We start from the raw sequence: 25,454 nt of genomic DNA, 5'->3' as shown, positions 1-25,454 counted from the left end.
TTCAATCGGATCATCTCGCTCATAACGCTCATCCAGAACGCAATGTTTCGCTATGTATTTTCGCGAGTATAAAACTCGCGCAACACACGGGATGTAGTAAATTTTAGTATATAGATAAACAAAATAAAAAATGAAATATATTAATAAAAATGAAAATTCTTTTATCAGTCTTTTGCAAGCCGAATCGAAATTTTGTTCTTATTTTCAATTTTATTTTTATAGATTCTAAAAGATTTCGATAGGTTTAATCTATATAAAAATTCTACTTTATATTTCTCAAACAAGCAGTAAACGAATGGTTTTCGTTAAAAACTTGAAGATTTAAAAGAGGAGCTTTTCCTCTCGATAAAGCTGTAGATTGAATAAGAGTGTCTAAAAAAGAGTGATCTGATTGTGTGCTTAAAGTATGAAGGTAGATATTTCATTGAGATTGAAAGTATAGGAGAAAAATTTCGAATCGAGAAGCTTGTTGAAAAAAATTGCTAAAAAAAGTAACTTTTATAAGCTTTACACCCACCTCTGGTTTGTTCGAATGAAATTTAAATTTCACGGCTATACAGAAAGCAAAACACCTCCCGTGTGCCATCGGCTTAAGCTCGTTCTCTTGCGGAGGAGAGGCAAGAGGGCGAGCTTTCTACCGTGTAAAAAGAACAACCCTCTCGATACCGTCAGATCAGAGAAAATCCCGGTGCGCCCGATATTCTGTACGTGATCTGCATCCTGATCCTAATCGATAAAATCTCGCGCTATTTGCCGTCTCGATCGCCCCAGATTGAGATCGATAATTTTCTCTTTGATAGAACGTACACCGTCGACTTTTCAAAAAGTTCTCTGCATTTCCCGAGATTTCTCTCCCCTGGGATAGAGAAAGAGAAAAACATTGACGGCTAATAACGGGTCTCGATATGAAACTCTCATCTGCATTGCTCTTGTGTAATTTGCGAAACTCTTGTTTTCGGTTTGCGATTCCCTGCATTGCGGCATGTTTGCGTCTTGTTACGCGACGTCGCCTTGGCATAGACTAATGAGCCTTTTCTTATAAAGCGAGCTGCGTATTTTCAACGGAAAAGTCGTACTCTTTGGGATGCGCGAGATTACAAGGAAGCCGTACGTATTTAATTCTCTTCGCGTTTACGGCTTACGAAGAAAATTGTATCTACGGATAAAAGAACATTTCTATAATAATAGGCCGGAAAAGCGGGATCGATAGACAGAAATATTTGCAATTTTAATGTCTCCATATATTTTCAGAAATTTAATTATTACACTTTTTTTTTTTTTAGGGAAAAAAAAACATTCATTTTTAAAGATAAATTAACCGCGAATTCGTAAAAAATGCCATTAAAATAAATATCATGCGCCGGGAAATTCTGTGTATAAATTATAATTAGAAACTAACTAGACTATTTTCGTGTTTCTCATTTAGAGTGAAAATTCGCAGCTGCAAAGAGAAGCGCGCGGTTTAACGAAATCTCACATCTCATGTATCTCCATTAGGAGCCCAATTTACCGGTTTCGCACGAAAATCCCCTTTCTCCCCTTGGCTTATTACTCGCAGCGTCCTTCCACTGTGCTTCCTCCGGTATTGTCGCATCGACGAATCCAATTTTCGGACGATCCTGGCACGAAGCAGGAAATCGCTGTGCATGGCATACGGTGACGCGCTTTGCCGCGTCTTCCTCGACTATGACCGAGGGAGAGACAGGGTTGGCGGGGATGGAGAGGAACTGCTTACCAGCCGCGACCTTTCTACGGTCGCGGGAAAGAGGGTGCCCTCCCGATACGGAGAGGAGATCAGAGGGAAGCCCGGCCGGTCCCGTAATCTTGTATCGCATCTTTCTCTCCTTCGCGCGGCCGTCGTGTGTTCGTTCCCTCCGTGGTTCTCTTCGTCTTTCCAAAATCGATTTCGGTCGGTGCGGGGCCGCGCCCAGTGAGCTCGACACGGCGAGAGTACGACTTTGAGCGAGAGGGTAGGAACGGAGGCTGGCGAGGGAGAGAATGACGGGATAAAAGGGGCGGAAGGAAGGAAGAGAGAGAGAGAGAGAGAGAGAATGTGAAAGGGGAAGAGAAAGAGAAAGAGAGAAAGCTAGCCTCATTTAACCGAGAAGGATCCTGCCACGTCGTGCGTGCGATATACCCACCCTTCGTCTCCTTGTCCTTTTCGTGCGGTGGTTCCGCAACCCGCCCAATGCCGCAAACCGCTCCAAGTTTCACCTCTTCGAGCTCCTCGGGGATGCTATAGGCTTCGCCTAGGAACGCTTAAGACCATCCGGACTCGGATGAAAGTTACTTCGGACGGCGAAAATCGTTTCGCGTTCTTCCACGTTCTATTTCCCGACAGTTCGTAGATTTAGGAAATTCCCGAAGGAATGGTAGAGGATGAAAACACAAACATTTTGCGAAATTTATATTATGCTATGCTTGCGAAAGGCGCATTCTACTTATCTCGGAAATTTAATCCTTGCGAAATTATAATAAATCCAGATGGAAATATAAAATTATTTTATAACAAGACAAAACTATAAAAAGTCATAAAAAAATTAATGTGTAACTAGATATTTTCCGCGAGAAGCAATTATTTTTAAAATTTATCGAAATACCTTTGAAGATGCCCGTACAAAATATCTCTTACATAATCTCTCGCTCTCTTGCTTCCATTTTCAGAAACGGATCCACGTCACACAGGGCAGGGAAAAAAAAAAATGTACAGGACTAAAGCGAGCGTTCGTCTCGCGATGCGATGTACATACGTCGCTTTCGGGACACGCACGCATCGGCACGCACGTGCAGGACCGGGCGCAAGTCGGTCGTTGTGCCTCCTGGCAGGCAGCTCCGCCCTATCTACCCTTACGTGTCCCTGCACACGTAACGGGGCACTTTTGCACACCCACCGACCGCGCGTATGCACGTTCGGGCGCACACGACTCTACCCACCCTCTAACCACCCTATAGTCGCATTTTCTCGAGCCAATGGCTGTGAAATCGAGCGTTTTCCTCGCTTCTTTCTCTTTCGTCGCGCTCGCCTTTCGTCCTTCCGTCTCCTCTTCCGCGGAATTGCGGACGCACTCGAACCACACCGTGTTCAACTCCAAAGCCGCTTGTGGAATTTCGTTCGAGCATGTCGATCGACACGGAGCTCGAGCGAGGAACATCAATTCCGAGCTGCTGCAAACTGCATTTGTCTTGCATCGGCGGCCGACCTCCTTTTCCCTGTCGCGAGAGAAGGACCAGATTTCTCTCTGTCTGACTATAAATAACATTTAAGATTAAAGGAATTGGACAAGTCTTCGTGTCGATTTCTATCGGTCGTGTTTTTCTCGTCTGGAAAAACGTAGTTTATTCTATTGTGTCTCTTAAGTTATTTAGTAGTCACAGAGTATGAACATCTACGGCAGTTTCATCGTGAAAGATTGTCTTGATTCTTTCCAACTGTGATAAAATTAAAACAGATTTAGAAGCTGATTAACCTCGTATTTTTTACATTTAACTTTATGTATAAAATCCTAATTACAATTTTAATTACATCAATATAAAATGATGAAAAAAAATGTTATTATTTTATATTGATGTAATTTAAACGGTAATGAAAATTTTACACAAAAAATTTAATGTGTGAAAAAGCGCTTTTTTAATCCGGAAAACGTAATTTATTTTATCGTATGTTTAATTATTTAATAGTCAAAAGAAGATTAAAATCTTTTATTTACGTATTTCGTAACAAAGTATGCAGGAACGAGCTTCGTTCGAATTGTTCTTATATTGTTATAAAATAGTAATTTTCTGAACACCAGGCAAATACTAGCAATAACTTTCTCTATGTAAAATTACATTTATCGGTGTAACGTATCTCGTTTTACAATACACTTGTCCTTTAATACACGCTTTAACTTCCCGAGAACTATGACCAATAATCAGAACTCGCCGACAATTGTAATCGACCTGCACAAATAACTCCCGCGGGTACGAAATCTCGTTGACCCTGTTTGCTCGACAGCGTTCTTGAAAAAAAAGGGGGGGGGGATGAAAAATCCTCTGAATCCAAATTCGTTTTGCTCTTAATCTTCTTTCGAGTAACCCGGTGATTTCTATATCCAGAAAATATCGCGGCTCCTTTTTACGACCGGCATAACTCGGCGGCTAAAGTTTAATTAAGTAATGCACTTCCGGCGTTACATTCGCGATGTTGGAAATTTTTCTTTGCAAAGGGAAGACCAAGTGCCGCCATCGGCAATAACTTGTCGACAAAGAAGCCCCGCTGGACCCGATTCTTTTCAATGACAAGTCGGAGAGAAAGCGGAAAAATGTGGAAATTCATCCGACGAATATCTCCCTCTTGAATATTCGCAGTCATAGGGGACGTCCACGGCTGCTGTTATTTTATTCTTCACCAAATTGAATCCTTTCGTTGCACGATTATTATTATTATTATTATTATTTTTTTTTTTTTTGCGAGTAGGAGAATATTTGGTCAGATTTTATTGCGCGCGTAATACGGGCATAAAGAAACGAACAAAAGGAAAAAAAATTGAGGAAATTGAAAATTTTTCAAATGTCTCGTAAGCTTGCATCATCCCATGGAATATACAGATTTATTGAATTGAAGATACGGAACATATTGGTATCTCGAATATGTCACGCGTATTTTATTTTACAGTCTTAAATATTCAAGAGCAACGAACAATCGCTCCGATGTCGGATAGATTTTTATTATAAAGAATGTATAAACGATGAATAAGAAAAAATTAGAATTGAAATACGTCGAAGAATATTCAAACAGATCAAAAATTGGATGATTAAAATTGAAAAAGATAAAAATCAAATTATTTAAAAACCAAGATTAGACTGTTATCAAGCAAATATTTTTTCACATTCAATGTCAATAGAAATTTAATTCAGATTTCATCAGACACATCGAACGTTGAAAATCGAAAAGTGATAAATAATTAGCGTACGAAATTACCGCCGATAGGAGGAGGAGATCTATTCGGGTGGATCTGGAATCGTTTCGAGATAGACAATTTGATTTCCTCTACGTGTCGTTTTTTCGGGTCGAAAATCCGGTGGGCGCGAACTCGAGAAATGGGAGCATCGGGGTACTGAAAGTACGGCGCTCGCTATATAGCCGGGGTTATATTTTCAAGCTTGCGGCAGATCTCTCTCGCCGATTTCGCAATATATACAGCTGCTGGGGGTTTTCCCCACGGTGAGATATAGCGCCCCGCGAAATTGCTCGCGAGCGGCTCGATGACGTATCGCGCGACGACGAAACACGCCGGGAAAGTTGTGATGCAATATGAGACTGCGAAAGCACTACGGTATGCGAATTTGACGATACACGGGATAACTAGTTGCTATCCGAAATCCGTCTCGTCCTTTCGTCGCTTAATCGTTTTCAGAATTAAGGTGTATCAAGATACGATGACCGCCGTATTTGATTACTTGAGTTCAAAGATATTAAAAAAAAATAGAGTATTACATTGACAAGCGTATCAAATAAACATTTTCCGAATTAAATGCTTTAAATTAAATTAATTTTATTCCGCTTGTTCTCTCATCGTAAAACAAACGAAAAACCACTCTTTCCATTAAAATCCTTTATATATTTATCATTAATCTTATTAATGTCAGCAAGACACCGCGTTATTACGCACACGCGTTCTACATAAGCCAACAATAACGAGACACAATTACACGACATTCGCTTTAGAACGCAGTTTGAATCGCTTTTAATGCACGCTAACTAATTGGACACAGGTGTGCACCCGAGCAAGTCCCCAAAGAGGAGAGAGCTGCACGTTGGAAACACACGCTCGTAAGTGCATAAACCGACCGACGTAGTGTTTACGAAGCGGTGATCATTTTGTATAAACGGCGAGTTGTTCTCGTTGATTTGTGTAACACCGGCGGGGGTGTTTTTCATCGTCGGCTTTTAAAATTACAAAATGAAGCATCTGACATCTCTTGCCGAACAAATAATCCTTTTAATATAGATTTTAATTAGATAAAAATTTAAAAAAAGACGATATAAATGAATATTAAAAAAAAATTATATTTATATTATTTCGCAAGCTTGCAAAAAAAAAAAAAAAAACGCTACGATTATTTACCACTTATTTATCGATTTTATTTACCGCATCACATGCACACAGAATCCCGAAGTTACGGCGTAGAGTTGCACGCGAGAGGGGTGGGGGGGGGAGGGGAGGTATCCTATTATAATGCCCGGACCGGCGGCAGTGGTGTTTGCACGTGGTCGTTTCTCGTCTCGCGTGTAATCCGGTCCTTTGTAGGTTGGCCCTGGCGCTCCGCGCGCTTCATTTGGTTATTAATTATTATTGGAAGGCAAATGTAGCGTGACCGTTGTTGCGCGCGGCAACAACGATCGATAATTCATGCACGATGGGCCTTCGGCGCGTTGTCGGCGCCGAAGAGGATTGATTCGAGCAAGCGATCCCGTGGCTTCGCCTTTATCGTAGACTCCACACGAACGTGCTCGTCGATTTTCCCCGGAAGCGCTTTCGAACTTTCCCCCTTTCCCTCCCCATCCCTCTTGTATTTATAAACTTTTCGCCGTTAGAGATACTCGTCGCGGTTAGCCGTCAACAGAGCGACGCGGAAACTCTTCCGAAGGATATCGACATCGGTTCGCTCGACGTCCGCGGCACGATGAAAACTTGGTAATTTCGGACGTGCTCCAGTTTACTCGCCGACGACTTCCAGCCATGATCTCTCGAGGAATGCATTTACGCTTCCACGAACTGTTACGCGCAGCGATGGAAAGTTCTTCAATAGCGGCGTATTAATGGCAGACATACGTCGCGAAGAACAATTTCGCGATTACTTCCAATTGGGCCGTCTGCCACGAACTCGGAAAGATTTTACGATTTTAGATGGAAATATTGCACGCAAAAGCTAGAAAAGCTTTGGGATAAACTATGGGAAAAGAATATACAATAAATTTTAAAGAAACATTTTTTCAAAATCATTTAAATAATATATAAATAAATATACATATCATACTTTTATTTAAATTATATATAAGTAATTTATGTAAAATATAAATATAAATTCACTGTTATATAATTTTTTTTTAAGTTATATGTTCGTTGCGTCAAAAACAGCTGTTATTTGTCAAAATATGACGTTTCGCGGACCCATTATTTACAATTTTTCCGCGACTTTCCAGACATGTCTTTCTTCGAATAGAAAATATAATTATGGATTATTAAAAATTCTCGTACGATATTTCTAGTAAAATATGAAGTGGCTGGAGTTTATCGGGCCGTAAAATAGACTTAATAAAAATCTGCTTTCATTCGTCGGCGCATTAAAGACGAGGAATATAAGGAATCGCTCGGAGGGCATCTTGCTCGGAGGTCTCCGATAAATTGCGAGTTCGATAGTTCCCGTGGCACATTTTCCTCGAATTTTCTCTATGCCAGCGCATCCGTAGAATAAAGAGGAACGAAGGCCGGGACGAGACCGACGCGAGTTAAAGTTATCGTTTTCATAACTCTTCGCTCAAAGAGGGTGAATCGGCCGATGAAAATATGCCGCTGTTACGGGAGGATTAGCGGGGATTAACCGAGAGATTTAGAATTATCCGGGAGGCTGGGGTGCTCGCTAAATGCCTAATCCGGAAATATGATTGTCTTTGTTCGGGATTCCTCCTCTTTCCTCCTATAGGATGTACAGGGAGACGCGAATGACGGAATTCTCGGTAGCAGACGGCGGATAATCCGCGGCCTGCGCTAAATTTCACTTTGCAACGTTATCTCGTATTGCGAAAACAGATTGCGGTATAGTAGCTGTCCTCGCTCTTTTGATCTGCTAGAAAAACGATGGAACGCGCGTCATAACGGCGTTTCCGTTGAGTCAACGTCGTCGGTTTTGTACTACTATGACATCGCAGTTCATTTCACGCGTGTATGCATTTTTCGCGGAATTTCTCTCGGCATTTAAAAAGAGCGCTGAAATAAAACGTCATAACATTTTTAAATTAATTTCAATGTACAGAATTAAATTGAATATTAATGTTGTCAGTGAATTAATTTCTTTTTAATGAGTCGTTATTCAATTATTGCGATAATTGTACAAATAGGAGAGCAGCTATTATTGCTTTGTTTATTGGTACTTCGGCATGTTGCGGCACTTGCCTCGTTACACGAGAGCATTCACTTCTCGAAAAGCAAAGCGTGAAGCTGTTTTGCACATTAATGGGAGGATTCTTTGACGTAAAACCTCGCGTACGCACACTTGTCGAACTGACAAAGATCAAAGGCTAGATGCAGATTATATGCAATTATTGTTAGCGAAATAAAGGAGAGAGAGAGAGCAGAAAATAAACATATTCGAGAAGAATATAACGAGATGACATTTTAATGGCGTAACTAGATATTTTCATAAGAGTTTTCATGATGCCAAGATACAATTTTTTTTATGAGTATATATTAATATAGATTAATAAAAAGAATATGTATTTTAATATTAAAATCGATGCGAGATAGATAATTCTTGAATTATAGAATAATCTAATTAACAACAAAAAATCGACATAATCTCGTTTTAATTTTTTATTTTCTTATACATACAATTTTGATATAAACATATATAAAAGACTTAAAATTTAATATCCGCGGAAATATAATAATACCGGAGAAGATGCGAATGCGACACGACGAAAATTTAGAAAATTCTAAAATACTAGCATGAACTAAAACTGGAATTTTGAGAAATTTCCGTTAAAATAATAATGTATCGTACAATGTTATCAAACTCTGATGGCGCAAACGCCGTTAGGATATAAGAGCTGTGGTTCGTAATATCTGATATCCTAACGTGATATTCTCTCGGTCTCTGTATGTACGATCTCGGTATGCGGAAACACAACGAATGATATAATTCCGCTACACCGCTTCACCATTAGTTTACGATCCCCATGGGCGCGCAAAGGGTTGGACGCGATGTTTATGGGGCCCTGTAACAGGGAGCCGCGTAACGTAGCATCCCCTTCAGGACCGCCGGCAGAAAGTTATAATTTCTGTATGTTAACCCGATGACAGGAATGGCAATCAGTTTTTATGGCCTGCCACGTGTTTTTATCAGTCTCTTTCTTCTATGATATAAAATTGGGTAATCAAAGATCTTTCTCGGGTAATATAATTACGATAAAAAGAATCAATATTAAATATTAGAATTGACGTTTAAAATAAAAGTCATTGGGCTACTTTAATTTCATAATATATATTTTTTCTCTATATAGGGAGAACTTCTAGGAATTCTCGAGTTTAATTCTCGAATATAATATATAATTTTCATTAGCTAAGATATTCAAAAAATTTGTAAAAAAATGTAGTTTAAAAATTATAATTTTATGTTTAAGAAACGCTCGTTTTTAATAAGCTAAAATATAAATTTGTAGACTTTATAAATTACACAATATCATAGTATCTCGATAATGGCTCGCATATTTTTATAATAATCGTTATTTCGAGCGTCTGGAAAACGCGCGCGGGATTCTCATAAATCATAAATGCCGAGCCCACCGCAGGCCTTAATGAGTCGCCGTATCGACGCGGTTTTCCTCCTGCTGTACCTCCAGGTTTCCTCGGAGAGGGCTTTCCCAACTACTCCCCGAAGACTATAGATTATTGCAACTTTTGACGCGCAAGGGATAGAATTAAAAACTTCTTTTGCCGGGAGTTACCTGTAGCTGACGGATAAGGTTTTAATTGGCTCTGTATGTGGAAAGTTTTAATGAATATACGCAGTGTGTCGGTACATTAGCGTTTTATTGGCTACTGCTTTTGTTGTCATCGTTGCTCGTCCTTTCGGAATAATATTCCTGCAACCGGCGCAACCACGCTGTCCAGTATTGCTGCAGCGTATTGTCGTACACCTCGTATACTGTAGCGGGTGCGCCGCACGTGTAAGCAATCACGAGTAATCCGTGTTTTATCTGAAGAATCAAGAGTAGATACGATCAGTGCAATTATTGCGACGGGAGAATTGCAATGCTGCAATATTTTTCGACGATAAATCCGACAATCCTTTTATAAGATAGCTATTTCATAGATTATATTTGTAGAAAATAGCAACGATTTTACGAGGTGTTTGATAAATTATAGCAAAAATAATGATATTGAGCCGAAAGCAGCGAATTAATTTTCACAGTAATATTTCGAAATTTTATCTGTCTCTTTTTCATCATGGCGAAATATTTACCACAAAGGGATATAGATTAGAAGCATTGATAGCTCCAATATACGCAGCGATTTGTACAGGCGCGTCGTACGTTGCTTTCAAGTCCAATTTCTTCTTATCTGATTTCTTCCAATCAATTACGTAATTTTCGCCCCTGCGAGTTTAATAAAGAGCTGTTAAATATAAATGACAGAACAATTTTGAATCTTATCACTCGGAAAATTCGTAATTAACAGTCGATATACACAACGAGAAATATTAATTCTACGTCCGCAAAAAAATATGAATTAATTTCGAAGATAAAGAAAGTTGTAGATGAATAAAAAAAATTGAAAATATATTTGTTTTTTTTATCCTTTTTTAAATAAACATATTATTTAGGAAAATATTTTCTTCTCATCTAAAATTTTTATTATTTATGAACTCGAAAAAAGAAATCTTTAATCATTTTTGAAATTATAAAATTTAAAGTTGCATTAGAGAACAAGCAGCGTTCTCTGTTGTGTCTGTTTTTGAAATAGAATTTCCTTGCGATGGCAAAGAAAAGCGTCTGCTTTACCTATAGGAGGCTATACAGTCGACTACGCCTTTATAACGTAATTTGTTGTGAGCCACATGTGTCTCGATCGCCTTTACGTGGTGCACGTCTTCCAAAACGTATTGGATGCTTTTAAAAACCGGTTCTATCCTCAAAGGAACTTCATATTCTTTCCCCAGCAATTTTTGCGCTATACATGAATGCAGAGATGCTCCATCCTCTAACAATGCTATATATACCAAAGAAGAAACAAATGTATTTATTTTTTATTGGATTGATTTAGATTTAAAATTCGCAAAATAATTTAATTGAATACCTTTCTGATGCATTTCGAATCCCTCTGGTCCAAGTTCTTTTATCATTCTTTTCTTCCATGCTTCTAAAGCCAATTTTGATTCTAGAGGCATAGTTTGCGTAAGAATTTTAGTTACACTAGGAAATTTTATCGTTTCTGGATCATTTTGTCCAGATATAGATAATATTTCTGTTAACTGTGCGAAAGATTTTTGTTTGCTGTCCATAATCGGAAAAGATGGCAAATTTTTTATAATAATGTCAGGCAATCTTTCAAAATTAGAAGGTGCATCATATTTTGCAACCGTATATTCAGTATTAGATAAATTTGGAATATTTTCATCATGGCTATTGTTATTAATATCTTTTGTGATTGTAAACAAATTACATAATGGATTAGTAATTTTCAATTCTACTTTCTGCAAAATTGGATTAGATTTGGAATGAAAATCATATTCTGTATTTGGATTGTTTAGATTTTTAGTTTTCACATCACTAAATTTATGAGGATCTAGTTCATTTCGTGGCTTCGTAGATGAATTGATTTTTTTCAGATTATTGCCACAATTTTTCATAACCCATGATAGTTCTGCATCTGTTGCATTTGACTTTTGTAGCGGAATTTTTCCTCTCTTTTCCAATTTCAGTCTCTTTTTCTTCTCAGCACTTGTTTCAACTAACTCACCAAACACTGATTTATATTCCTTCATTAACTTTTTTATTTTCTCAGCTTTCGAAATATGTCTTTTAGTAAGTCTTTGGCACATATTTTGTACATTAGATGTCGAGGATAAAACATATTTGGAAGTTGTTAACATAATCATATTTTTGTGCATTATTATTGTATTTATATTGATTATTATGTCTTTTTTATTTTTGTTGATATATATTGTACTTGCGAATTATCTGTATTACATATAGTTGATTACTATGATCAATTCTGTTAATAAAAAATTAAATATAATATAAATATACAATTAATAATATTCTGGTTTTTAAAATATTAATGAATATCAAAAAATGCCTGATGTTATTAGAAATTAAATATTTGTTAACGAGCAGTGAAAGAGACTAATTTTTTATCAAAGTATTTTATATAGATAAAATACACAGTGTCAAATCAATTTTATCAAATGTAAATAAAATTTATTGGAGAAAGAGAGTGCATTCCTCTCATCATACACACACACACGTTAACAGATTATATATACGAAATATAATTTTTTTGAAAAAGTTAATTAGTTGTAAAATGCGACAATATATATCACAATGGCGTCAATATATATCACAGTCATACAAAATAACTATAATAAACTATAATAACTATAATAAACAACTATAATAATTATTTAATTTCTTAATTAAAACAATTATTACAGACAAATAATAACACGTTTCATAGTATGTAGATCAAAACAAACGATGAGGTTATATAGAGTAGCCACCGCGTGATTATAGCCCACGTGATTATGCTTAAAAACAACCTGTCATTGACATCTATGAATTCCCACAAAACTTCTTTAACGTCTATATTATCAACACTTGATATATCTGACATCTTGCTTATCAATCTCGATAGATTATTACACATATATTGATATTTGTGAAAAACGATATTGACGATGCATATTTTGCAATAAGAATTCACAAAGCTGAACCTGAAATAATTATTTAATTTTACTCTTTACTTTATTGCTTCGAATCATGTACTATAAAGAGAAATTACATTTTTATACGCTATTTTTTATTAATATCGGATATATTTCGATATTTGAATTTTATAAAAAAAATTGTTCTGTTTATCATTTTTTTTTTTTTTTATATATTCAAATCATAACAAACGTAACTATTAAATTATTGCTAGAGAATTGCTCCATTTCGCGATTGTAGATATGGTTGAAGCAGGCGGGTGTATCGATGCAACCCTCTCATTGTCCTCGATTTGCGCAACAGCTGATCGCGCGTGATCTTTGATGCGTGCGCGATATACCTTTCTCCTCTTCCCCCGCAGAAAATTAAAGTTATTATATACGTGCTTTATCGTGTGACGTGCATCTATATATCACTAAATCTTTCGCGTGCTGATGTAAGACTTGACCGGTCTCAACGGCCCTTTCGAAGGCTCGAGGATTTATCTCATGTCCTCTTTCCCATGATTAACGAGCCTTTTGCTTTTTTCTGCTAATTTAATAACAACCTGTTGTCAAATCGAGTTCAATCTATTTATAAAACGATTAATTATTTCGAGGTAACGTGAAGATAACGTTTATATCAGACAATGATATACGGCACCGTATTAATTTATTTTTTATTTCATCGTTTAGTTTAAAAAAAAAAAAAAAAAAAACATGTTATTGTCGTACATTTCAATTAGGAGGCAGATAATTGAAAGATTATTTTCAACTTTATTTAATAAAAACTAAACTTTCTCTGTGCCTTTTACAAGGAAAATAATTTTTTGACAAAATATTTCTTTGCTATATTTTTTCTGTAAATATTTTCAAGTTATTGTATTATTGTTATTGGCGAGCTTTTTGAAGAAAAATGGAGGAGGCAAAAATCGATTTCAAATTTTATGCCAAATTTTCAAATTTTCATTTGTATTCTCTTTCCTTTCTATTTCGTCAATTGTAGAACATATGATAGATTGCCATAGAATGGAAGAGAGGAGAACCCGAAGTGGGTGGAAAAATATTTGCGTAACCGAACTGCAATCGAAAACCATCGTCGCAGAGCCGTGCGACAGTGAAAGTTTCGTCTCGTGGATGAAATTTAAGATGCGTGAAAAATGCATATCGCTATATCGTACAAGTGGATCAGAATAAGTCGTGCATTGTCGCGTGTTTAGGTCAAGAAAACTAGTTGTATGATACATCTTTAAATATATGCAGTATAGATAAATTGAAGAAAAAGAGAAATGTCGAACGTGATATATATTCTTCATATATTCATAAAGATTAAAATTCTTTTTTTACTAATTCTGGAATAATTAAGTTGAACTTATATAAGTTGTTCGAAAAGCAACTATACAGCTATTTCAAATATAAAAAAAAAAGAAAACATTTATCAAACATTATTAACAAATTAATCTTTTTCTTATAAATAATATTGGAAGTGATTTTTACGAGCATGTAAAAAAACAAGCTTTACCTCGCCTAATCTTGTTATCGAAAATCTTCCTCAACTTTCCTGGTGATGGCTGTGCCTCTGATGAAGAAAGACTAATTGTTTGCTAAATGTTTCTTTAAATATTTGAAATAATTATTTTCCGAACACTTTATATTATATTTTTTATCTTCCTCAAAGAGATTCAAAGAGAAATTTGACGTAATTTTAACATTGTTTTTTGATTATGCATTAGCTCAGGCATTTTATCGAACGACACCGATTCTCCTTCGATTGACTGATTGATCGACTTTTAATTCCCACCATTGATGTCGATTGTGCAGTTTAACAAAGAATTTTCGTGTGACGAGTGTGCTATAAAAAAATCATTTTAGAAAGGCATATTAGCCACGCGTATACCTCTACCTTCTTGACTCTACTATCGCTAAACTGCTTCTATGTTTCTATCTAGGTGTGCATATTATATCGCGTCGATACATGAGACATATACATGCATATAATTCGTCTCGGTGAAATGCAATACGGTAAGAAAAGACTCTACCAGGGTATAAAAGAGGGTGCGTCTCGTTAGGTTCGTATCAGTTCTAATAGTGATTCTTGCATCGCTGTATCACCATCATCATGAACGCTATAGTAAGTAATTTTCGCAGAAATCACGCGCAAAAAAAAAATTTGTATCTTTTTATTATTAATAGAATCGTAGCACTATTTTCGACACGGTTGTTCAATTTTTGAATGATTTCTGATACGCAAGTTTTTATTGCAAATATATTCTAGGACTAGAAGTTTTTATATATCATATATATATTATTATTTATATTTTATGTATATATATATTTTTTTTTTTTAAATATTATACACACTAGTAAGTGCAACGGTTAAAAAGACAGTTTCTTCTGGATTATGAATACCTATTGTGCGAGGGTATATTATAAAAATTCCAGCACTCACGTGAGACAAATTACCGCTTTTCATAAAGATTTTTTTCTTACAGCTTCTGTTAACCATTTTCAATCTGGCAATGCCTATTTTTGGCGAAGAGACACAGGTGAAGAAACAAGACAAAAGAGGCATTCTAGATTTAAGTCACGGCGGATTTGGAGGATCTGTGCTTCATGGAGATTCTTTAGCTATTGGAGCAGGTAATCCTTATTCAAAATTAATAAATAGTCGCGGTGACATTACATCGGTGTGAAAATTATTAGACTCCAAATTTATCTTTTAAATTAAATTCAATATTTATCCTTTAAAGTTGCATTTTATTGTTAGTTACGTAATAATAATTTTTCTTGACAAATCGATAATAAAACACAATACTTTGCATGCATTTATTTCTTATGAGCGCTTTCACTTGTTTTGGCATATTTTCAACGAGATTTTTGCATAAACTGTTGATTTCTTCATCATGCTGCCGAATTTTGATAAGCGATTTTATCAATTGCATCTATTATGTCCATTTTTTTCTATCTCCTTTTTTATAATGATTTGTCACAAAGTCCTAATCGAATTTATGTAGGTTATTACTTTTGATGACAATATTTTAATATATTTTTCAGTTAAATACATTGTGTGATATTTAAAAATATTGACAAAATCTTACTATCGTGCAAAATAACATACTCTTTACTAATTAAGAAAATATATAAATAATTTATAATAAAATAATAAGGATTTCTTATATGTAAAATTATTTATGAAAAAATTAAGATGCTTTGTTTTAATATTTTAATTTATATTTTATTAATTATATTTGTATTTTTATTTATATATTTATATTTTTAATTATTATCTATTGTTTTATTTATATTTATTATTTTTCTAATAATTTTTTACATCTCTCTACTTTCAGATTATGGGCAGAGCTATCTTAGTGGCGCTTCTTTGGGTCATGGTATCTCTGCGCCTGCCTATTCCAATAGTTACAACGCGCCTCTGTATTCGTCGCATCATCTCGATTATTCCGGCGGTCTCGGTTTAGGACACGGTGGATCAGGTTACGCTTCGGGAGGACTCGGATACGGCGCGGCAGGACTTGGCGGGTATAGCGCGACAGGGCTCGGATACGGCGCGGCAGGACTAGGATATGGCGCGGCAGGACTAGGATATGGGGCGGCAGGACTCGGTTACGGCTCGGCAAGACCTGGATACGGCACGACAGGATTCGGATATAACGCGGCAAGACTCCGATACAACACAGCAGGACTCGGATATGGTGCAGGATATAGCACTGGTTCTACCACGATTGGCAGCGGTTACCGCCAGGGATGATGAAACTAACGAGCACAATATTAATGTCGATATAATTCTTTTTTCGATCCTACATTTCTTTTCTAATCATTTATTTCCAAGTTATATATCATGCGGCTTCTGAATAAACTTTTTGTACTTTTTAATAACTTTGGAATATCTTTCCCTACGGCGTTTATCGCGGCGAAGGCATCGCGACTAGTATATTTAATTCCATTAGCGGCGAAAGCATGATGTCGCTTTTACGCGTCACGTGTGTCTTTAATATAATTTAATTTTAGATTACTTATATGTATATATTTATAAAGTATTATTATTGCTTTATTATTACTAATATTTTTTAACTAAAAAAAAAAAAAAAATCAATTTTTATATAAAAAATATGTGTGTTCACACATTACTTACAATCGGCAAGTAAAATTTCTATTTTAAACATACCTTTATGGATAGTTCTTTTTGTCGCTGCTAGGTGTCTAGCGGTTACAATAACTTGCTTGAACAACACAAGATAAAGTTAAGTAGGAAAAGTGTATTAATTACGTTAATCATGAATGTCCTGGGCAGGAGTATGATAAATATAGCAAGAGCTTGCATAGCAAATTCCATTCAAGGTACGGATCATTGCACGATATAATTTAAATATATTAAATAAATATTCTCTCAATTATCTAACCTCCAATATAACCTCTAACATGTAGTAAAGAAGGATTGGTTAAAAATGATTATTTCAATAACGAAACATTTATTTATACAGTTATAACTTATTAAAAGTTAATTTTCAATATATGAAGTACAAATCTTAAAATGCATATGGAAAATATAGCTTTATATATAATTTTTTATTTGTTTATTTTTAGGTAGCGCGTCAAGTCTGACCAAGTTCTATGGGAATAATTATATCCAAGGTAATACTGCGTAATATCAGTTTATCTAATAACGAACTTTGATCTCTTATCCTTGGTATTAACAGGAAATATACTAAGTGCGGCAAGGACATGCGCGAATACAACATTGCAAGGTAATAAAACGTTCAAATTTTTACATACGTACACACAAGCATTGTATATTAATTTTTTCAAATGGGGAATCAATCTTTGTACACTTCAAATAACATTTCCATACATCAGCATACACATCAAACATTTATATATTTTTGTTATGACAACAATCTGCCATTTCTACTGGCAATTGGCAATTTGATATTGAGAAAAATAACAAAAAACTGTAACCTAACCATGCAGATAAGGGATAAAAAAAGAAAATTTTTGATACGCTCAGTCTTAAATAGCCTATTATCATTTTATCTCATGAATACATAGAATGCTTGATGCATATATGCCTTTGTTAGTAACTAATATTTTGCAGTAGTTCTTGTTCTCATAAAAAATTACAATATTATTTATACTATTATTTATCATTTATATTGAATTATTTTTAATTATATTAATATGGGAAGAGCAAGCTCAAGTTTAGAAAATCAAAAATCGAGATACAAATCGAGTTGTAAGAAACAGATCGGTGGTTTGATAATTCATTTACTGAAATACATGCGTGAAATCACAATATATTATGTGTAAAATGTCAGGAGAACTTCTCGTATTTCTCATAACTGCGAAATGGTCCTCGGGAGGATCCATTATATAGGCGCTCTTGTAGATACGTATCTCTGCGATTTTCTCGGGTCCGGCAAGCGCGAAAGGAGTGTTCGAGATTTGAAGGAAGTCGGCCAAATTTCCCATCGGACATTATTCCGCTGCGAAAATACGCGCAGCTTTCACCTCTTTGATCCCCACAGAGAGATCTCAGAATACAGAAAGGGATCCTATTCGCAAGAAAGGGCTCGGACGGCGTAAAGACGATGCTCTGTGACCAACAGCGAACATCGTTGGGAATTGAGGGGGGTGACGTGTCCATTTGCGGTTGACCAGTTGTCACTGGGGAGGATCAGGACGTACGAGAACGGTTTTCGCGTATTTTCCCCTTTCCGCTTTTCTCGCGTCCCTACAAAGGGCTGGGCCCCCACACGCGAGCCATTTACGAGACACTCATGAGAGCGTTTGCGAAAAACGCCTTATCAAAATTGAAGATTTCGTCAATTTGATAATGCAGTTTGATAAAATGTTTTTATCTGTACTTAGTTTTTGTATTACACTTATCTCTGTTTTTAATATTTTTGCTTCATTTTCCATCTGATCAAGAGATTAAATTATTTATATAGATCTCCATATATATATTTCCCACACATTTCACAGAAAAAAATAAATATATTTATTTCTAAAATTTCACGAAAAAAAAAAAAAAATATAAATATACAATATTTTTCGCATCTATATTTTTATAAATATATAATTCTAGAATTGAGAAAATGTTAAGATTGATATATATTTTAATAAAAAATCTTTTAGATCGCAATGTTTACATATCAGTTATTTTGATTTAAAGATTACGATTTTTTTAGATGAAACAATCTCGAGTATCAAATATAATTAATAATTTAACATAATAAATAATTTAACATAATAAATTGCGTGTATGATTCACTATTAATTATTAATTTTTAATATATTACGTTATAATATTCAATAAGCATGTCGAAATTTTCAATCAGCTGTAATGAATGAATCCATTTTTTTCAATCATAAGCCCGTAACTATAATAGAAAAGATTTTCCTAGTAGATCGAAGGAAAAAAGAGGAAAGGGAAGGTAAGTTTTGTAACTATGCAACAAAGGCGCAACAGCGACGTCGAAAATTTTCGCAATGTAATCTTGCGCATTCATCTTCGGAGAAAGGGGTTTGCCTTTCCTGCATAATAACGTCTCTTGGTTTAGTTAACCCTAACTTAGGCCGGATTAGCCAGTGTCCGGCTTTGGACATCTGTCGTATTGACAGACGATGGTCAGTCGAAATGAACAACAATGGTACGATTTTCTTGCGCAGATCGCTGCGGCACGTCACAGTTCAGCATCGAGAAATTGTCACTTTACCTCCGACATTTCACTCCAAAAAGAAAAAAAAGAATGATCATCTCGTAACGAGGATCTTTCTAGAGCGATGTTTTGAATAAAACTTTTTTCTCACGGCTTCCTAAATTACGACATCTTTTTTTGTAATATATCAAGTTTTATTGATGATATTAGAAACACTGGTATTTAAATCGATGGCATGATAAAACTAAATAGAATATAAAATAAGTAATTGTATAAAATATATTCATAATTAGAATCAGATCTGTTCTGAGATTTGTTTTTTGAAAATATTTAGAATCCATATATTTATCTCGAAAATTAAACAAATTTTCGAAATCACACGGATTAAGTTTGTTAGAATTATATTTAAAATCTATACACGCAACACACATACATCTATACACACACACACGCACACACACATCCGATTTTTCCAAATTGTAAATCTTACGAACAAATTTATTAGGAAATATTTTGAAATGATATAACAATGAAATAATGACATTTATTTTGCAAACGAGATATTTTTATCTTCTTTGCTCCTATTTGTTTATTAGCATTTTGCTATAATAATTTCAAAATTTTAAAAAAATCGTAAGGAAACAAGCGAGTCTATAAAACAATAAGGAAGCATTTTGAAAGCGCAAACTTAGGTTGCGATTAACCTTTAATACCTAAATATCGCTTAATAAGCTTTCGGTCGAACAAAAGAGACCACTTTCTTTGCTGCAGATGTCAAGCACATCATTTTTCATACTTTACAGAAGAAATTTTATTACTTCTAGAAAACAGACTCCATAAAAATGTTTTACGATTTGTTAAGAAAGAAAGGAGATAAAATATTAACGCTACTGTTACGTATACATTACCGTCTTTGAAATGACCAAAATAAAATAGAATATTTTATTTGGCATTTATAAATTTATACTCTCGAAAAATGCGAGAAATTTGAAAAATGAAATTTGCGGAAGAGTCTTTGATTTTTTAAAACCATACAGATGTATATAAATAGTTTTGTTTAAAATCTTCAGAAAATGCACTCTACCAAAATAGTTGGCAAAGAATGACAATCAAAGAAAGAAAAGATTAGTTCAGATTTAATAAAAATGTATAAAATACATCATCGTATTGACTTTTTGGCGCACTGTTTTTACACGACAATTCTATGAAATTGTATTCTTTGAAGTTTCTTTTATGACAGAACGGTTAAATTATTCTTTGTATACATTGATTAGTATTTTCAATTAATGTCAATCAATGTATATAACGACTGATTTATAATATTATATTTTGCCTTTTATCAAAATAATTTTTTTGCGCAATTACAATGAACGATTGCATGTTTATTCATATTGATTTAGGTTTAGAACAGATCAGATTAGGAAGCACGTTATGGCAAATGCTCAGGAGAAATGGGCCGTACAAGAAATCCAAACCTTCGAAGAATCCTTTCAACGGCCAGCCATTTATGAAGGGCGTTGTTTTGAAAACCATCATCAAGAAACCGAAAAAGCCTAATTCCGCGAATCGCAAATGCGTCATTGTACGATTATCGAGCGGTCGGGAAATGACGGCATACGTTCCTGGTAAGATTTATAATTCATTTGAAAAATGAAATTTCCGGAAGACGGCTTTGGCATGCATTTTGAAGCCATTTGGAGTATCGTAATTCAGTTCGTTGGAGAATATAAGTGAGTTAAATTATTTCAGGAATCGGTCACAATTTGCAAGAACACAATATAGTACTTTGTAGGGTTGGCCGATTGCGAGATGTACCTGGTGTCAAAATAAAATGCGTTCGCGGAAAGTACGACTTGCCACATGTAGCTAAACGCGAATAGTTTACAATTAGCTGCTATCAATACCTATCTATTATCATGTGTGTATATTTTTATTAATTATGTACAATACTTACAATAAGTGTAAAAATAATAATTATTTCTTAAAATATTTGAAAAGGAATCATATCCTTCATCAATCTCTTATAATTAAAAAATTTCTGCAATTCACACAATAATAACATTTCGAAGAACGTATAAAAATATTTCTAACATTGATTATATCAAGAAATATAATGTTTTCGATAATTCTCTCAACTCTGATAATTCCGAACGACTCTAATTTTTTCAATATGACTTTTCGATGTAACAAAAAATTATAAAATGTTAAAACAGATTTATATTTCAATATGCAATAAGAAATATATTTATTCGACATAAAGGATTGTCTAACTTATTGTGAGATTAATTTTTTTGAGATACAATACGAAAAATAAAAATCCTTTCTACGAAATATTTATAAAGAACCTGATATATTAGGTACATTTAATTAAAAAATATAGATTGACAATGGGACTTTTATGGAATGATGATCTTAATCCATGTTTCAATTCCATGTATTATATAGTTTTTTAACGAGCATTGACGATATTTTCGAGATTGTTAGAAAATTGACGCTAATCGATCACGCATGAAGGTGATTGGAAAGTGATTTTCGTCACGGTTTCGACATAGTCCTTTGCAAATTGCGGCCCTTTGACACAGTTTTGGATCTGCACCCCGCATTCACCGTTACCTGAACCATGCGGCTTAACGGACAATACACATCGGGATGTCACAGTGGGAAAAGGGTTGTGGCAAGCCTCCGTTCTCTCGACATTACGGCTGTGAACTTTACGCATCTGCAGCCTGCAATCTCCTTTCACCCACGCAGCCACTCACTATTGACCATATGACATGCTGACCAATATCCCGACATTTTGGGAAGTCCGGCTCTCAACCTGAATTGAAATGTTCGCTTTTCGGCGACAAAGAAAAGCGCTCTGCATAGAACCTTGCATAAATTTTCTTGCGTGGAGAACAGTAAAGAAATCATCGCCCAATGCATTTCTTACTTACGCATTACCTCATATACTTTTCCATGTGTTAAAGTTGAGTTTTAATCGTATAATTAAATTTACATATCGCAAAACTAAGATGATTGTTGTATTGTAAACGTAGCTCTTTTCAACATTAAGTGCAGAGAATTTAGAAAATATTTTAGAAATTTCTTATCTATATTTATTTTTTCTTTTTAAAAATGCATATTTTTAATTAAATGTAATATATGTATGCGTGTGAATGAGAACCTATTATAGAATACGCTTCGGGTTGCCCCGAGGGATGATGATAGCGCCAAGCGCCACGAGGCGTGCGTACGCCAGAATGTTCTATTAAATTTCCGTAACGTGTATTCTCTCTATTTTGTGAGAAACACAGCTGACGTCATCGGTGATTATTACTCACATAAGTTTAAAAGTTTAGAGATTGAGATAATAAATTTATTTTTTATGTGTGATAGCATTATTGAATTATACATATAAATTTAATGCATCAAAACAGGTAGTTTTGGTTCAACCTTAAAACCACATTCAATCTCAGAACTACACAAAAATTCAATATTAAAAACACATTAGAAACTAATTATATATATTAAAAACATTTTGAATGAAAATTAATTGGTAAATTGAAAAAGTTAATTGTTACGCCGAAGGAAAAAAAAAAAAAATGCGTATAGCGAAAATGTTGATTATGAATTAGGATTTATATAAATTTCATCAAAATTCTTTTAACATTTAACGCTTCAAGCATCTTAATATATCTAAAATATCGATTAGTACTATTTAAATTGTTTATTTTATGTTATACATTTTAACATATAGTGATCATTGATTAGGACCGTCTCGTGGCGTCAAACTCGACAAAAGATGATAAAGAATAAACTATAATATTAGATATTAAGGAATAGAATATTTTAGGCATTAATATCATTAGTTGCATTATTTTTATCAAGAATATTATAATTCTTAATGAGTTTACATTATCATCCTTAATGATGTTTAGTGGCATTAAGATCGAGAAAATTAAGAACGTAATAATCCATAATAATCTTCAGTCTAAACAATAATGCATAAAGTAGACTCATTTGTAACGTTATTTTATCGAATATCTTCTATGTATCCATATATAACGCATACACACAAAGATATTATTGTTTTAATTAATCTTTCAGTTCGAATCGTTAAACGCCGCGAATTGATCGATCTCATTTTGATTTGATGTAAATTGAAATTTGACAAAAGCAATCTTACATATTCGCACAAGCATATATACTTGAGATAAAATTCTGTTTAAAATACAGAAAGATTTCAAATACAGACGTGCACAAAGTATCTTTCAACATGCATTGTCGCGACGAACTGATTCAACACAACGATGACGATACCGAAAGAAAGTTTACAATACTCGAGTTTTCAAATAACTATGATGGTTTCTCAAATAAATGTCATAAATAAAGGTTTTTCGTGCCTCAACTCTTTGCCGTTTAGCTTAGTAACCGAACACCATGCTGCTCCAAAAAGTCCTGCACACTCGTAGTTTGACTACTACTTCTTATATTAGGAGTATTTTATTTCATTTGTATATCCAGCCGAGCCATTATTTTCCATACATAATATCTAGTAAAATTATTTCAGTAAAAAAATTAATATCAATATCCACGAGTAATTTAATTTGATTCTTAACAAATATTTATGAAAATAGAATTAAAATATATATACATATACAGCTAATGATATAGAATTAGAATATCAAATAAAATTCCTCTCTTTCTTATGAAATCAAATTTAATCCACTTAAATTAATTTGTAAGACAGTAGTATATATATGATTGTGCTGTTTTATACATAATAATAATAATAATCATTACATATCAACTTTTAAAATTTGAAAAACAAGTCTCTAGTATAAATATGTTTTTCATATATTTTTTTCTAATAATTCGTAGACTAGAATATTTTAAATTAAGTCTAACTCTTTGATTATATCCAATGCTCGCATGTCGGAGAGATCCGTCTGTATCGAATGCAAAGAGATGTTCAATAAAAAAAAAAAGATCTATTCGCGAATGATGCAAATTAAATGCAAAATTATCAATCGAGCGGTACTAATAAATAAGAAAGATTTTTCTGCAAGAAATTAATACAAACGTGCGCAATATTAAAAATAAAGCGACACGAAATTTGGTTGTCTGTCTGCAAGAAAAATTGAAAATTGATTATCGCTAATGTAGTCTTCCCTTTAAGACATTCTTTTTCTTTCTTTTTTTTTTTTTTTTGTAGAAAGACTCCCACACTAGTTTCTGTATTACATGGTATGTTTAGATGAATCGAAGTTTTCTAATAATTTTTTTTTATAAATTGCCTTTTTGTAAATTATCTAACTTCTTGAATTTCTCTAAACATATACGTTCATAAAAATAATTCTTTCGTTGGAGTAATTTTTTGTAAATGTAAATTATAGCCGACAGAACTTTACACGAAACGTTAAACGGAAACATCCGTTGCTTGTTGGATCGGTTATCGTCTCAAAATGATCAACAATGAAGAATGTCTGATGTATGCCAATAAACAATTTACGTCTCAATTTACAATCGATTAAGTAGTGAATATGGATTAAACCCCCGATGCTTTGATACCAATTTTTGGTATGATTAGAATTTTTGAATCCTATAAGTATAAGTTAATGCGAGAAATGGTTATTATTATTATTATTATATATATATTAAAAATTGAGATTGTTGAAAATTTTGGTTACGTTGCGTGACAACGATGTAATATCTTTGTCAATGCTTAATTAGTTATTCAATTTAGTCATTTATTTGAGTCATAGACTAATTACAAAATCAATAATGGATCACTGATAAGTCGATCACGATTGCGTGATCCATAGTCGAGAAATTGTAAACAAGGAATCACGTAAACATTGCGTGATTGAGACACACAGCTATCTTAGGACGTGTAAGAATTGATGTGGCAACACAATACTCCGTGCGTACATATTGTAATATAATATTTTCCACGTAAATTAAATATAGCGAATTCTTCCTCGCTTGAAAAATACAGAAAATAAAAATGGTAAAGTGAGTCAATCCGTGTCGTACACGTCAATTTTTTATAAATGCAATTTATTTAAGAGCATATAATTTATAAGCGCAATTTATTTTATATTATTAATCGTTTTCGTTGAAAAATGTTTGTAA

The 25,454-nt window shown here is 34.2% G+C and overlaps 3 protein-coding genes across 8 annotated transcripts in view; 2 read left to right on the top strand and 1 right to left on the bottom strand.

Annotated features, from left to right (window-relative positions):
• LOC138935644 (scale keratin-like) overlaps window positions 1-16,592 on the top strand; it is a 67,040-nt gene extending 50,448 nt beyond the window's left edge. For 3 of the 5 annotated variants that reach the window (XM_070300372.1, XM_070300371.1, XM_070300373.1), the window contains exons 2-4: window positions 14,613-14,794; window positions 15,156-15,303; window positions 16,011-16,592. In XM_070300372.1, the coding sequence (XP_070156473.1) occupies window positions 14,783-14,794; window positions 15,156-15,303; window positions 16,011-16,429 (579 nt within the window). In that variant the 5' untranslated portion in view covers window positions 14,613-14,782 and the 3' untranslated portion in view covers window positions 16,430-16,592. The remainder of the gene's footprint in view (window positions 1-14,612; window positions 14,795-15,155; window positions 15,304-16,010) is intronic. The other 2 variants (XM_070300375.1, XM_070300374.1) reach the window with 1 other exon arrangement.
• LOC138935446 (mitochondrial genome maintenance exonuclease 1) lies at window positions 8,641-12,462 on the bottom strand. 2 transcript variants are annotated; one of them, XM_070300020.1, is made up of 5 exons: window positions 12,413-12,462; window positions 11,058-11,791; window positions 10,763-10,970; window positions 10,225-10,357; window positions 8,641-9,958 (listed from the first exon to the last, which is right to left on the bottom strand). In XM_070300020.1, the coding sequence occupies exons 1-5, from the start codon at window positions 12,433-12,435 to the stop codon at window positions 9,791-9,793; spliced, it is 1,266 nt and encodes a 421-aa protein (XP_070156121.1). In that variant the 5' UTR covers window positions 12,436-12,462; the 3' UTR covers window positions 8,641-9,790. The 2 variants fall into 2 exon arrangements, with proteins under 2 accessions (XP_070156121.1, XP_070156120.1); XM_070300019.1 differs by having other exon boundaries at window positions 11,058-11,941; window positions 12,417-12,434.
• A 297-nt stretch (window positions 16,593-16,889) lies between the features above and the next one.
• On the top strand, window positions 16,890-21,496 carry Tko (technical knockout). Its single transcript, XM_070300490.1, has 5 exons — window positions 16,890-17,019; window positions 17,266-17,313; window positions 17,379-17,426; window positions 20,738-20,962; window positions 21,087-21,496. The coding sequence occupies exons 1-5, from the start codon at window positions 16,956-16,958 to the stop codon at window positions 21,215-21,217; spliced, it is 516 nt and encodes a 171-aa protein (XP_070156591.1). The 5' UTR covers window positions 16,890-16,955; the 3' UTR covers window positions 21,218-21,496.
• Window positions 21,497-25,454: the final 3,958 nt, after the last annotated feature.

The sequence above is a fragment of the Polyergus mexicanus genome, unplaced genomic scaffold, assembly GCF_030449975.1.
Source record: "Polyergus mexicanus isolate NDT 795.1 unplaced genomic scaffold, iyPolMexi1.0 SCAF_8, whole genome shotgun sequence".
Classification (NCBI taxonomy): Eukaryota; Metazoa; Arthropoda; class Insecta; order Hymenoptera; family Formicidae; genus Polyergus; species Polyergus mexicanus.
Note: the sequence above shows the minus strand (reverse complement) of the source record. Positions and strands in the feature narration are given on the sequence as shown.

Excerpts from the sequence above, each read along its gene's own strand:
- LOC138935446 (XM_070300019.1), bottom strand. The coding sequence starts at position 11,871 with ATGCACAAAAATATGATTATGTTAACAACTTCCAAATATGTTTTATCC. Across the intron at positions 10,971-11,057 it reads ATTCGAAATGCATCAGAAAG|CATTGTTAGAGGATGGAGCA; the intron begins GTATTCAATTAA and ends TGGTATATATAG. Across the intron at positions 10,358-10,762 it reads GACTGTATAGCCTCCTATAG|GGGCGAAAATTACGTAATTG; the intron begins GTAAAGCAGACG and ends TTAAACTCGCAG.
- Tko (XM_070300490.1), top strand. The coding sequence starts at position 16,956 with ATGAATGTCCTGGGCAGGAGTATGATAAATATAGCAAGAGCTTGCATA. Across the intron at positions 17,427-20,737 it reads CGCGAATACAACATTGCAAG|GTTTAGAACAGATCAGATTA; the intron begins GTAATAAAACGT and ends ATATTGATTTAG. Across the intron at positions 20,963-21,086 it reads AATGACGGCATACGTTCCTG|GAATCGGTCACAATTTGCAA; the intron begins GTAAGATTTATA and ends AAATTATTTCAG.